The 14,447-nt window shown below is 44.4% G+C and overlaps 1 protein-coding gene across 5 annotated transcripts in view; it reads right to left on the bottom strand.

The window, feature by feature from the left end:
- Nucleotides 1–1,911: 1,911 nt before the first annotated feature.
- STAG1 (STAG1 cohesin complex component) overlaps nucleotides 1,912–14,447 on the bottom strand; it is a 156,584-nt gene continuing 144,048 nt past the window's right edge. For 4 of the 5 annotated variants that reach the window (XM_014258288.2, XM_088061319.1, XM_088061320.1 and 1 more), the window contains 6 exons: nucleotides 10,985–11,190; nucleotides 8,623–8,794; nucleotides 6,576–6,686; nucleotides 5,627–5,741; nucleotides 4,231–4,311; nucleotides 1,912–4,147 (listed from right to left, as the gene is read on the bottom strand). In XM_014258288.2, coding sequence (XP_014113763.1) covers nucleotides 4,124–4,147; nucleotides 4,231–4,311; nucleotides 5,627–5,741; nucleotides 6,576–6,686; nucleotides 8,623–8,794; nucleotides 10,985–11,190 — 709 coding nt within the window. In that variant the 3' untranslated portion in view covers nucleotides 1,912–4,123. The remainder of the gene's footprint in view (nucleotides 4,148–4,230; nucleotides 4,312–5,626; nucleotides 5,742–6,575; nucleotides 6,687–8,622; nucleotides 8,795–10,984; nucleotides 11,191–14,447) is intronic. The other variant, XM_014258289.2, reaches the window with a different exon arrangement.

Genomic DNA, 14,447 nt, shown 5'->3' on the forward strand with positions numbered 1-14,447 from the left:
TCCCTCAGCAGAGGCTGGAACACAGACCTCCCGAGGTCCCTTCCAGCCTCCTTTCTCTGGGATTATTTGCCAGCCTCACCAGGAACCACTGCAGGAGGTGTTACTCTGCTCAGCCCTGGGCCTGTGCTCACCTGCTCAGTAGAAGATGCAACTTTCCTGCAGCCCCAAGGCAGTGAGGAACAGCCACTGTCACATTTAGTGCTGCTGCACCAGCTGCCAGGCATGGGAGGGGCTGTTGTAACCTGGCTGCTGAGTAACTCACATTTATTTTGAGACAGAACCTTCCTACCTGCACTGCAGCTGCTCACTCCCCAGCATGAGCCTGAAGGAGGAGAGAGGTAGCACAGCTGTGTCCCAGGTAGCTTCTCTTCCCAGGAAAGTGCAGTGAGTAGAGCTGTGGAACTTGGAGTCTCAGCCTGGAGGGGGGAAAAACAACAGCTAAACATCATCTAAAAGCACAATATAAAAGGAGCATTTCAAGTAGGAGTCCCAGCTCCCCAGGGTTTTGGATGCATTGGGAGGCAGCACCTTTAGGTTGCAGACACACTGGCTGTCCTGGCTGCAGCACGTTCAGGGGAGCTGCATGAGCCTACATGTCTGTGTCTCAGCAGGAACAGGGAACAGAGGCCACTACAGCAACAGGGGAAGGTAAATCGAAATGTTACTGTTTTGGGTGTCATGGCTATGGTGGGAGTTCTTAGTTAACTGTGAGCAAACTTGTAAGGGTTTATCATGCCCAAGAAGATTTTTCAAAGGTGAAGGTGGTTTAGAAGCAGAAGCTGTGATAGGTGAAGGGATACACAGCTTCCTCAGCTTCATCAGCCTGCCCAGAGTCAGAAGGAGACACTCCATGAGAAATCCACTTGTCATAAAGAGAACAGTACAGCTTTATTAGTTGTTTCCTATCCTCAGTATTGCTACAGACTCCATCCTCTCTCCCAGCCCTTGCCAGCAGAAGAATTGGGTTTTTAAGTCCTCTCCATTTCCAAACAGGCAGTTGCTGTACCAGGACATGTTGGAAACAGGCTTGAAAGCTGCTCTCATCAGGCTTCTGAGAATCTCCTCAAAGTCCAGCCACCTAAAAAAAACAAGAGGTACAAAATAAAATCCTGTCAACAGCGCACAGCCCTTGAACTTAGCAGCAAGGCAAGGTACTTACTGTGCTCCTCATGCAGCAGGAGTTGCCATAACTTACAAGCATTTGGAGACTGAGCTTTGAGGCTCTGTCTTGGGAGTAGTTGAGACTTTGAATCATCCATGTGCCTCAGCTGCTGCATCTTGCACCTTTTCCTGACTCCAGTGATTTTTCCTTAGGAAGTGGGACAGGTGATAAACCAGTTTTCTTTAGCACTACAGAGATTAAATCATTCATGGGTTGGACAAAAATAGCACCTTGCTCCTTGAGACATGGGAGTAACATGGACATTTTGTTTCAGGAACCTGTGAAACTTCATTTAGCCCAGCTGGTTGTTAGAGCTTTCAAGCCTTTCCCATGGCAGTTTCTTCCCAGAGATTCCAGGTCACTTCAGACGAATAGGGCAGAAGAGAGAAATTCTTCTCAAACCTTGTGGCAGTTCAAGATATTCTAAGTTTTAGTAGTGTGGCATTTGCACCTGGTGTGGGCCCTTTCCAGATTCACAGCAATTTCATGTTAACCACCCTCTACCCCCCACAACTAAACCACAGCACGGTGGAGGGAAGAAGCCCAGAGAGGGTCTCCATCCCTCTTGAGGCTGAGTGGGTAAGGGAGTTGGTACAGGTCTGGCTGTGAAGCCTAGACTACATGAAAGCTACCTGTCAGTTTTGCCTTTAATAATTCCTTGAATTCCTACTACTAAATGGGATGACAAAATGTGATGGTCCAAACAAGCACTTAAAAGAAAACTATAGTGAAGAGGGTGCTCATCATACTCATGATTTTGAATAGTTTATTAAATGAAAGGTGAAGCATCAGTTTTAAATTGTACAAAAGGAAAAAAAAAAACCTCATATTGTAAATGTACAATTTACAGAATTACTAGCAAAACCAATCAAGGAGACACTCATAATACAAAAACCTATTGACTGCAAACTGAACTGGAGACCCATTGCAGGTACCATGATAATAAATGTTTGTTATACAGTATTCTACAATGTTAAATTAGGAATCAGTTTTCCACACAGAGGACTGTGAAGCACAAGGTTTGTCTGAGACTCTGACTCAAACTGGGCAGCATCTGTTGTGCCACCATGCTCACAGAGTGATCCTGGGACAGGTCCTGCAGCCATTCCTGCCCCCAGGCCGTGGGGGTGCACAGAAGGAGGTAAGAGGGTTTATAAAGTTCCAGCTACTTCTTGGGATCAATACATCCCCAACCCACACTAAGGAATGGCTGAATTACCTGGTCAAACATTTTTGGCAACCGTGTCTGAGAACTGCACGTGTTGTGAGAGCCAAGCTCAGCTGGGTGAGGTGCTGGGCTGGGTGAATTTGGGCTCTTTCCCTGCCCATGCTGGGCACTGAGGGGTTGGGCTGGTGTCCAGTAAGCTTGAAACAGAAAAAAGCTCTGTGATTATTCTGCAGCTGCTAAATCTAAAGCACCTCTGAAACTGCTGTGCTCCAAGTGGGTCAATCTGCTTTGTATCTCAACTGCTACTGAGCACAGAAAGATGAAGGTTTTGGGGCCAATTGTTGGAGATCTGGAGCTGTGGAAGGCCAGCACTGCTGGTGCCAGGCCAGGCTGGGTAAGGAGCAGCTACTATGTCGAGTCATAAAATCGAAGCATAATGAAATTCCAAATTATTGAAGATGTTGAAAAATATCTTAGTACAATGAATTAGCTGAGAATGTTTTGGGGGTTTTTTGGAATTTTTTTTGATGTTTTTAGCTTTTTTGAAAAATCATATTTTTTTTTCCAAAGAATTACTCTCAATATGCACAGTTAACACTGAAAATGTAGCTGTATTCCATTGTAAGCTTAAGAACTTCACCATCTAAGCACAAATTTCTATGCAGCACATACAGTACTTCTAACTGGCAAAATTAATTTACAAAAATAGCAGAAAAGGGTATTTACGGCATGGAAAGTAGACTCTGTTTTATGGTACAGTTAAAATTACTTTTAGTATGCTAAAGTGATCCTTTCCCCCACCCTTGAACTATTTTTTTTTTTTTTAATAGGAAAGTTGCTGTTTATGTACCTTGTGGTGGCAGGCTTGAAGTAGGTAGTAAAAACAGCAAAGTGATTACTTGAGAACCGTTTGTGTGTTTTACTGAGAATACTTTATTTGCTGGTATAAGTTGCTAAAAATGCACAGAGCAAGTACCAATAGAAAATTTACTGTTTTTGTGTCCCCATGTGCTATATAAAATGAATGTTACACAGCATCTGTTGGAAAAGTGGCTTCATGGACATCTCTTACTTTATGTCCCATTATAAATAAAAATAAATCTTCTCAAGAGTATAAAATCTGGGTTTATCATATCAGAATCTGAAATTTTTTGGCAGAGATGCACATCATTAGAATTCTAACCTCTTCTCTGAGAGTGTTCTTCTCCATGCCTATGAGAGGACATAAGCGTACCATAATGTTAATCAAATCCAGTGTGTTCCAAAACACTTTTCCGTAGCCAGAACGACCTGCTTACAGCAGCCTTGCTAGTCAGTGGCTGATAGGCATAGGTTTAATAAAAATGGCTAGCTTTGAAAACATAAAAAGGCAAATGTTAAAACTGTTTTAAATTGTACAGCAGAAAAATAAAGTTAAAAAGTTCTGTTTTCACTCAATGTTGTTTTCAGAAAACATATGTAGAACAGTGTTTATTTTGACAGCTGTCTTAACAATTTAAAACTTCCTCCTCATACAGAAAAAAAAAAATCCGTATTAGGACAGTCAAGAACAGGGATACAAATGATTTTTTAGGTCAGCCCTTCTGAGGTGACTGGATTGGCCAACATTCCCGTGTGTCATTAAGAAGCTCCTCTTCTCTCCGTCCCTACACCAAGGGGTTGACCTCAATGATTTGGTTAAAAATCAAACCGTATCACATCAAAAATGTGGTTTTCATACAAGCTATCACAGTATATAGGCCTCTAGCTCTAAACAATAGAGTTCCAAGTTTGTAAAAGGTCTTCGCCAGACTTCAGAACATGGGCATGCCAAATCCCTGGAAAAGGGGGGAAAAGACAGCGGTTATGTGGGCTGGGACAAGAGCAGAGCTGAAAGCAAGCACAACAAGGCAGGCCTTACTGAATCGTCCTCGATGATCGCTGCCGAGTCAAAGAAGTCCGGCCGCAGCTCCGCGCGCTCACGCCGGTTCCGCGACGGCGGCTGCAACAACGGGAGTTGGAACAGCACGGGGCACAGGGAGCCCTGCCGGCCACAGGGCCACCTGTGCCTGCCCTCACCTTCCCTCCCAGTGCCACAAAACCTCTGGGGCAAAGGTGGGCCCTGACAGGACAGCACTCCCTCAATTCTTTGTTATTGAAAGAATGGGGTAAAAGCTGAGGGATCCTAATTCTAACTCTCAGTTAAGGACTTGCCCAAGGCTCTTGCTGACTTAAGGATGTTTCTGTATTGGGACTAGGCCAGACTGCACAGAAACTCCCTCTTAACTGTCTTTATACTTTAAAGTTCATAGTGAAACTTGAACTCTGACGTGGTCAAAAATGGATGTACCAATAAAAAGGGTACTGAAGATACTGAAATATTTCTGAGGCTTAAACCCTTGATGGTTTCCTTCCCCAGGAGCACAAGAGTAAATGTAAGCCTCACCAGCTCAATCAATTCTTTCCTTTCCTTGGATGTTACTTACTTGGTAATCACATGAGTGCTGGCAATAACCTGAGTATGCGGTAGCCTTTCCCAAGAGACTGTAGCCCAGTCCTAATATAATCTAGGGCTTCTTGTTTGGATGTGAAAGGAGAAACAGAAAGGCATAAAAATGGTGAGGTGTTTAAAGCAAACTGCTCCTTTATCCCATTTTACAAGGGAGCAGTCATTCCAGAGGGGAGGCCAGGTAAGGTTCTAAGTGCTGCAAGGAACTTCTCCCAGCAGTCAGCGCAGTACTGGAAGGGACTGAGGCTGCCACTGATAATGGGACCTGTTTGGGAGCAATTCCTGTTGAAGAAACTCCCACCCACACACCAGTGCCTGTGCTCCCTCCCGCTGTGCCAGCAGGACTCTAGCTGTGCCCCACTGAGACCTCAAGTAAGGATCCCCTGTCCAGCCCACCTCCAAAATCAAACTAACCAGGAAAGGGAAAGAGAGGGACCCCTTGGCTGTGCCAGTCTGACACATTGTGGCTGCATAAAGAGCTGTGTTAGCACAGCCTGTAACTCATAACCTGATTCTTGCAGGCTGACAAGTCACAGGTGTGTGATGCTGCTGCTGCCTGCAGCTGCCCAAGAACAGAGTCTTGGGGAGAAGGAGCACAAAGCAATGCTTCTTGTGTGGCTATGGAACAAACCCACGGGGCTTGAGCCTGCAGCTGGAGGCTCTGGGAAGTGCTCACATCATTTTCACTCTAACATTCAGACAACCAGAGACCAGGCTCAAAATTCTGAAAATTTTTGTTTACACTTCTAAAATTCCTTTAAAATTAGCTTTTAACTGTTTTAAATTGCCATTGATAAGATTTACTGACCAGATCAATGACCATTGTGTCCTCAAATTCTTCATTCATGTCCTCTAGCTGGCCTCGTGAGGACATCATTACATCTTCAAAGATGGGCTCAGCGTCATCTTCCATTAGACCTCGTCTGATTAAATAAAGAGAGAGTAATTTTCAGACAGAAAAACTTCCAGCCTTGATCTTTGTCATTGAAAAGAATGCTCAAATCCTATCATTTAATGCCTTCACTCAAACCCTGATGCTGAGGGTAAAGCCAACAGGCTCTCTGTAATACCAACAGGAGGAAAATTGCACATAAACTCCCCTCCCCCAAGCCCTGGCCCAGGCTAAAGCAGCAAGTCCCACTGACAGCACTATGACCAGTAGTTAAAGTTGTCCCCAACAAGAACAGGGCAGTAACTCCTCTTGTGTTTGCCTGCCATTTTACCAAGGAGGAGTGACACTGTTTGCCAGGATCACTGGTAAAACCCTGAGACTGCAGCAGTGCCTTCAAGCCCTGTTCCGAAGGCTGTAAGGATTCCAGCCCCACTGCTGAAGGATTCAGTGGGATCAGCACAGAGCATGTGGTGCCCCAGTGTTCACCCATGTGTATTTCCTCCATTACTGCACAGGGGGACACCTTGGCAAAAAAAGGATGGAGAGCACAGACACAGGAACAGGCTCGTGGGCAGAGTTCACAGGGAATTACACAGCACACAAATCATGGAACCCCTCTGACATGGAAGCAGCTGAAGGCTGGGACAGAGGCATGGGGAACTGCACCCTGTAACTGGGCCTGGTGTCTGGCCACAGAGAATGGCAGTTCTGGGCTGGAGCCATCCCAGCAATACAAACTGTCCCCCTGCCTTTACCACGAGGGTGACACGGCACAGAAATTATTTGCAACCAGCAGGAAAGGTAACATTTCACTGTGCTGTCCTGCACATGGTTCTGCTGAAGGCAGCAGGCTGTGAGCACTTACACTGCGTGCCTTACGCCACTTCTGCCTTTCATGTAGTTCATTCCTGTCCTGTCCTTTCGACTGAGATCCTCCAGCTTCTGCTGGCCCAGCCACGAGATCTGCATCTGGGGACTGACACACAGGGAGTAAGTTAGGACCGACAGCAGTAACAGTTCTGAGCTGCCTATTTTGGGGCAGTTTCTCTCTCCAAGTTCTGTGTCTGGTCATGCTCCAGATTAGGATAATTAACTTCCATCCATCATTGTACCCATCTTCTGGATTCCCTTCCAGAGTCTGTCTCCTCTCACTGTATGTGCACAAAAAAAATCAATTAACTGTTGCAATGAAAGCAGGTATGGAAACACTGACATTGTTCCTTCATTAGGGGCAGGCACCTGGAGCAGGAGCGCCTCTAAAGTTTATTATTATTAAATAGTACTTCACTGTGTCAGATGAGGCAAAATATGACCAAGAATGGATTCAAAATAGTAACTGACAAAAATGTCACACAATGTGAAAATCAGATCTTTTTTACACTAATACCCTGATCAACTTAAGGGCCAGTACCTCACCCATGTGTAAATACCTTCCAGGCTGCACTGCTGATGCCATCAACCAACAATGCCTCTGCTTCAGTTTGTGTGGTGCAGCACAAGGAAACAGCAGCAAACTGTGTGCAGCTCTTCTGGAGCAGCACTAGGTTTTATTGTACTATGCACCCTTGCACCCTAATAAGACTGACAGGATAAACTGGGATAACCCATGGGAAAACAGCCTAGAACCAAACCTGAATATGATTAACCTGTCAGTTCAAGCAGCTCTGTAGCTGTGGCAAGTGTTAGCTCTCCTAAGCTGACCTGGAGGACATGTGACAACCAACCAGGGCTGAACAGGAAGGGTTCCCATTCCCTACTGTCAGTTCACACTGGGAACTCCAACCTGGAATCCCACTCTTGCAGGGAGAGGAGAGGTGCTCTCTGCCCTGGCTCACCGTTCTGTGTTCACAGCACAGCCTAAGACAAAGGGGGCTCGAGTGCTGGGCAAGAGCCTGCTCAGCTTCCCCAGGAACACGGAAGGGTCTCACACAGCTTAAGGCCGGCTGCTCATCAGGCTTGAGAGGAAACCACAGCACTGGGAAGCTGTCCCACTTCCAGAGTAATGGAATGGTCACAGAGACTCAGCTGGGCCAAGGGTGGGATCAAAGAGGGACAGAAAGGAAGTTCTAAGTTTAGTCTGGTCTTACTGCAGAGTAGAAAATTCTTAAGGAGAAACTGAAAGCCTCAACATCTTCCTCATCACCTGAAGTTATGGCCCCACCTGGGAAGGCAGGAGATAGGAGGTAAATCCTTGACCTCAGAAAGGCAAGTAGGAGCCATGAGTGCAGCCCTCCCTAGCCATGGGACCAAGGAGGAAAGATGCTCTGGGAAGATGTGACCTGGGCTCTGCCTGGGCTGTGCTGCTGTGTCCAGCCAGGGTCACCAACCTGTGACCCACAACCAGCCTGTGCTCACCTGCTGCATCCTGGCAACACCTGCTGCAAACACCCACAGCCACGCAACCACTGACAGAAACCAACCAATGTTTTCTCTCTAAATGGAGGTGATAAAATGGGAGCAAAGGGACAAAAAGAATATATAATTTAGGGCAATTACCCAAATCAGGAATTACTAGCACAGCAGCTGGAAATCCAGAAGGAATTAGTCAGGGTGTCAGGAGAACCTTAACTCTGCTATCAGGAAGGGGGAAAGAAAAGAGAGTATCTACACATCTTTCAAAGAAACAGTTCCACCCAGTTGGGACACAAGGACTAGGAGGATTTAACCAGAACTGCATGGCTATGTTCTGAGATAATAGTATAAGTTCCTTATGTTAAAACTATTTCATTACAACATATTTTTCCTGAAACCTGAAGATAATCCAAGTATTGCTGAGATGTAGTCAAGGCATTTCCAGGTGGCTTTGCAAATCAACACTGCATCTCTGAAGCCACAGGCTAAGAATATCACTATAAATCACAAGCAATTCCTTTGCCTGGCTGACTGTATTTGATGCTGAAATTCCAACTTACTTGTGTAAAAAATCCTGTTCAGATCCCTGCTCCGACTCATGCTCCTGGATCTGCTCTCCCATTTGTCTGGTGTTCTCTCTCAGGACAGTGGAGGTGAGCTGAGGTGCCTGCAGTGCCCCTGGAGTATGGATGTTCTCATTCCTGTTCAGCCAGGAGCCTTCCAGGCTCTCATCTAGAGAGAGAACACTGAAATCACTGCTAATTTCTGATCACATGCAGGGCAGTATTCAAACAAGTGTGCACTAAGGGATCACTTGGATAAATGCTTGGAATGATAAGATTTTCAGTTCTGATTTTAGATTCTGTTCTTTTAAGTATTATTACCCCCTATTCCCAGCAATAACAACAATTTAAAGGGAACAAACACAAACCCCATTGCAAACAAAATCATACTGCAGCACAGCCTCAACTGCTGGGTATCTTGAACGTAAACAACCAAGGTAATTCCCAGTTCCTGAGTTTATAATTGGAGACTGTTAATCTCATGCACCTATAGCAACCAAGATACAGTTAAACACTAAGACAATGTGGAGCACAAACCCCAAAATCTGGTCAGTCCAGATCTTTAGAATTGTCAGAACCACTGGATTGGAGTAGGAAGGGGACACTTTACTCAGTGATAAAAATGAGATAAAGATGACTGAAGGTCTAGCTGGGATCCTGTGCTTATGTTGGGAAGGGAGCAAAGCAGAGAGGAGGGAAGAGGGAGGACTTGAGAATGAGTTAGAGCAGGAAGAGTGCAGCCAGAGACACATAGGAAAAATACAGTTACTGGAGTGAAAGACAGGAGATGACAACAGAGATGACAAGATCACAGATTTACTAACAGGAAATGTGTGGTGAGAAAAGTAGATGGGGATCTCTTTGGATCTGTTCATTCTTCTATTGCCTTTTACTACCCTTTAGGCATAAATGTTGTCTGAAAAGCTGTCTATTTTGTAAATTTATTTTTGAATCATTTTTGTATTAGGGATTATTTTTTAAAAACCTATTGATTTTCTTAAGGAATTGTCAAGAAATGTCACAGAGCACATTTCCTCTCAGAAGCAAGAGGGAATGTTCTCCAAGCTGGTCTGTGCTGGATTTAGGTGAGAAAAGAACCAGAAGTGACTGGATATGGTTCTTAGATGCCACAGTAGTTTCTGCAGTGACCTTTCTCCTGTTCTAGATCTTTTAGAGTGGAAATTAAAGAAACAGAAAAAAAGGAGATTCTCAAATGGGAAGTGTTGGAAATCAATTCTCCCTTCTATTGATCACTGAAAGAGGGTGACACAAAAGAGTATGAGGTAAGCAAAGCCTAAAAACTGCATCTTAGTACTGAGATTTGCCTTACTGGGAAGCAAAGATGCTACTACACCTCCCAGGGTAAAAAAAAAAAAAAAAAAAAAGAAATACAATAGAATGAAAATGGCAACAAGAGGAAAGAAGAAAACCTCAGTAACTGAATTCTGTGAAAATCTTGGCATCCTGAAAGAAGAAAAACAGTGCCTGAAGAAAGAAGCCAGTGTTTTATGTACCTACACTCGAGGCTGGCTGTGAGAAATCAAAGGACTTGGTGCAGGGACTGCTCAACATAAACCACAGTGGAGAATGGACCTGGCTGTATGGGCAAACTTTTGAGGAATATTTTGGGAAATTGCTGTATATTCAGGCAAATGGGCACTAGATTCCTTACTGAGGGGTTACTGTCATAGATACTGACCTTGGAAAAGCTTTTGAAGTTTAAATCCTACTCACATCTACTGCATAGTGGAACAATAAATTAGTATTCACAAAAGTCCACACTACATCACCTGTACAGATTGACCAGGAACAGATGCAGCCTTGTAAGAAATTTGCTATCACAGCCAGATTCCTGATGAACATATTGGAGGCCCCAGAAAGAGTAAATGCAGAGAACACTAGATAGCAATACAATTTTAAACAAAAATGGTGTCTTTTTAATGTTCCCTAATGGCTCTGCAACAACAGAGATCTGTTACCAGAATTTCTGCCTGCAATCTGCTCCAAATCCCTGAGAATTAACAACTGCCCAGAGGGAAGCACAGGCAGAATCCCAGCAATCCAGGAGTGAGAAAGAGCAGGTAACTTCACAAACACCTCTTCCACCAGCATAATGGAACTAAACAGTTCTGACTGCCAATTTTGGACAAGACAAACAAGAACAGGGAGCTGTGGTGGTATTTCCCCTAAAGACATGCCCAGGCCTGACAGAATCTGTACAACAGCTGCCTTGGTTCTGGCCACATCCAGAATGTATCACCTATTTCTGCATGAACTAAAATTGTAAATTTTAAATTAAATAGTAAATCCCTCTCTCCTGAGTGTCCAGAATGACAAAGCCCTGCACCCCCTCACTAACCTTCCACTCTCTTTTTGTGGAGGGGGGGTCGGCCCTTCTTGTTCCTCACGGAGGAGGCCTTGCTGCTGCTGCTGCCGCTGTTCACAGACATCCTGTCGTCCTCGCCACCTGTCACCAGCGAGTTCCGGTACGAGATCAGCGGCAGCCAAACATCCTCTCTTCTCTCCATCATCTGCTCTGTCAGGAACTTCTCCAAGTAGGTGTGCCTGGAAAAGAAATACAGGGAGTACAGAGGAGCAGCAATCTCCCCACAGACACCTGGATATGGTCACTGTGTCAGCAGCCAGGCTGCATCAGAGCCGCTGCTGCCAGGATGCAGGATGTCCTTTGGCATCCTGGAACAAGAGAAATGGGTTAGTCAAATGCAAGCATTTATTTTTCCATAAAAAATTTGAAGACCTGGTCCACTGCCATGAGAAGTCCAATGCACAAGTGTTAACTGAAAAGAGGAGTCAACAACTCCTTCCTGGTCTGGAGGCCATAGGAACTGTTTTCTCTTTCCATTGATTATTTAATTATGAATTTAGAAGTCACCTCTAAAATGAACATGCAAATCTACTTAAATGTAATTCTAGTATGTTTCCGGCTCCAAACATTCAGAAGTTTGGTAAGAGAACTCAGGTACTTCAGCATCACTTCCTGCACCCCTCAGTCACAATTTCCTTTAATACCACTTCGCCAGGTTGGCAGCAGTGGGAGTCAGCTTCACATATTCCACTTGGAAAAGCAGGGATTTCCTCTATTAGCTCATGGCAGCTTGGAGCTTGCTCCAGAACAGGCTCCAGAACACACTGCTCATGCCAGGGTAACAATCACATCAGTTTTTTGATTCAATGAATGATGTAACTTTGTTCAAGAAACAGCAGGTTCCTGTCTGCTGTTTTATTGAATATTGTCAATGTTTCCTCCTTCCCTTTTTCATGTGTATATTAACTCCCAAACCTGGCAGTAATGGGAAATTCTTTGTGTATTCCCTATTTTATGGTACCAAATTGTGCCACTTGAGTGCTTCACGGCTTTAGAGAACCTACCTGCAGAAGAGTCTTCTTAATAAGAAGTTTTTCTGCCTCCAGTTTGTATTTATAGAACCAGATTGCATGTTTATGGTCAAATAGTGAAGGATGAATATGAGACCACTTGGGAGCTCTTTCCTGCCCGGATGCCAAACTTGAGACATCTTCTGCTCAGCATTCTGGGGGAGCTTCACACTGGCAGTTCTTATCAGTTCTGAATTTCCAGAAGTGAGAACACTATGCTGAGGCTCTGACTCACCTGATACTCACTAGTCAGTATCCAGACTTAGTCAACTGTATCTTTGAGATAAATAAATTGAAGTAAGTGCCTCCAAGGACAATCTCCTCTATTCTGTCCTGCATTAGTTCCTCAGGATTTCCCTGCCTGTATCTGCCTTAATGGGTTTGTAACGGTATTAGTACAATTTTTTTTTTTTCTCCAGCTGTACGAGTCTGGCACCTTACATGAACAGCTTTATGTGAAATCCATAGATTAGAATAAATCCATAAATGGCTATCACAGTTCTGAAGTTACTCATAAAATGAGTAACACTATTAACAGGCTAGGAAAATTAAATTAAATCAATGTTGCTGCTTCACTCTCAAACTGGAAGATTCTCCCTTTTCTAGCCCCAAAGAAAAAAACCAGCAGCCCAGCAGAAGGAAGCAGCAGCCCTGTGGAACAGCAGCGTCTGCTGGACCCTGCCAGGAAGGGTGTTCTGGAGCAATGCCCCAATACCTGCAGGCTCTGGGGTGGATGATTTGGGGGTTGAGGCAGGGAAGCCAAACTAGAGAACGTGGGCATCCACGTGTTCCTGAGACTGGGGGCTCCAGGATACTTCTGGCTGCAAATAAGAGGCCATTGCTGAGTTTGGGGAGGGCCTCTGGGCAGGGAGGGAAGTGATCCCAAAAATGGGACTTCTCCAGCAGATGGTGGTCATGGACCTTCCTGCACACAGGCAGCCCCTGTGGTGGGAGAGAGGTCCCTATGGATTGGAGGAGCTTCAGGAAAGGGCAAATCCAGCATCCCAGTCCTGTCCTGTCAGTGGAGCACTCTGGGCAGGAGTGGAGCCACTTCCACAGAATCCCTACATGTCAGCAAGTTGTGTCATGGTCACCACAGCCTGTAGGGTCTGGGGCAGGGCTGAACTCATCCCAACACAGAGTCTGGCACAGATCAGAGAGATCAGGCCATAAAGGACCTATTTCTTTTCATGATCATCAGATTCAGCTGAGGTCAATAGCTCAGGTATAGATACTCCACCACAGCAATCCTTATAGTCCTGCAGGAGCAGCATGCAGCTGTATATGTGGGCAGGGGAACCTTTAAGAAAGAATTTAAATGGCAACAAGGTGACGGAACAAAATGTCCCAAAGAACTGAATTTCACTTGAAGGCTCAGGTTAACAGAAGCTGTAAGGGACAGCATGATGTAACTTTAAATATCAGACACTGGAAACTTGTGGAAGGGATGACTCTGCTGGAAAGGCTAAACTTCACTAAATTCAACACGAAACAGGCCAGTGGCACTGAGACCATCATGCAGGAGAATCTACTGTTCAGCTAGGAAGACAAGCTATAAAATCCTGTTATCCTTAATTTCTGTCCTGAAGAACAGGATAGAGGCTGACAAGATGCCAGGATATAACAAAGAAGAGCGGATGTACAAATGGAATGCCAAGACAGCCTAACTGGATCATCCCATTCCCTAGCTCATGTACCTATTTGTCTTACAATGTTTGCTGAATTGAGAAATTATTAATACAATGAAAAAATGAAATTGGTTCAAGTGTGTACACATTAAAAAATATACAAAGTTAACCAAGCTGCATTTCTTACTGAACAGATAAAGCTGTAATGTTCATAGTTGTTAACCCTAACAGAAAAGAAATGTCTTTACAGAAAAACATCTGTCAAATCTTCACAGCAAGGTCTGACAGAGTCAGTTGAGGTCATTCCAGTTGATCTTTCTGACTAACACTCAGTGTGGTCACAGAACTGACTGGAAAGACACCTACAATCATAAATCAGCAGACCTGGCAACTGCACTTTTAAACTGGTCATAAAGTTATCCAGTGAATTCAGTTCCACACTGGGCACATAGTGCTTGGTTGATGTTTGAATGGAGTCCTCTTCCAATATATTAAAAGGAACAAGTATAGGTTTACAATTTATGTAAATATACGATGGAAACAGCTGTTACGGTAGTAGTGACAGCCTGTAAATTCCCTGCACTGCTAATGTTTAATTTCTTTTCTTCTAGCCTAAAAAAAGACTTTTTATTTTCAACACCCCATTAGAAATTTTAAACATTGTTTTGGAATATCGCAAATTCACCTCATTAGTGGGTCTGATTTTTCTTTTCCCATTTATTTTTATTACTTTAAGACATAAAGGACAAGAAAGTATATATGTGAAATGTCTCAAAGGGACTTTCTGCAGCCGTGGTT

This window comes from Pseudopodoces humilis, chromosome 11 (genome assembly GCF_049639895.1).
Source record: "Pseudopodoces humilis isolate 2021_Gansu_Grassland_sample_001 chromosome 11, ASM4963989v1, whole genome shotgun sequence".
Lineage (NCBI taxonomy): Eukaryota > Metazoa > Chordata > Aves > Passeriformes > Paridae > Pseudopodoces > Pseudopodoces humilis.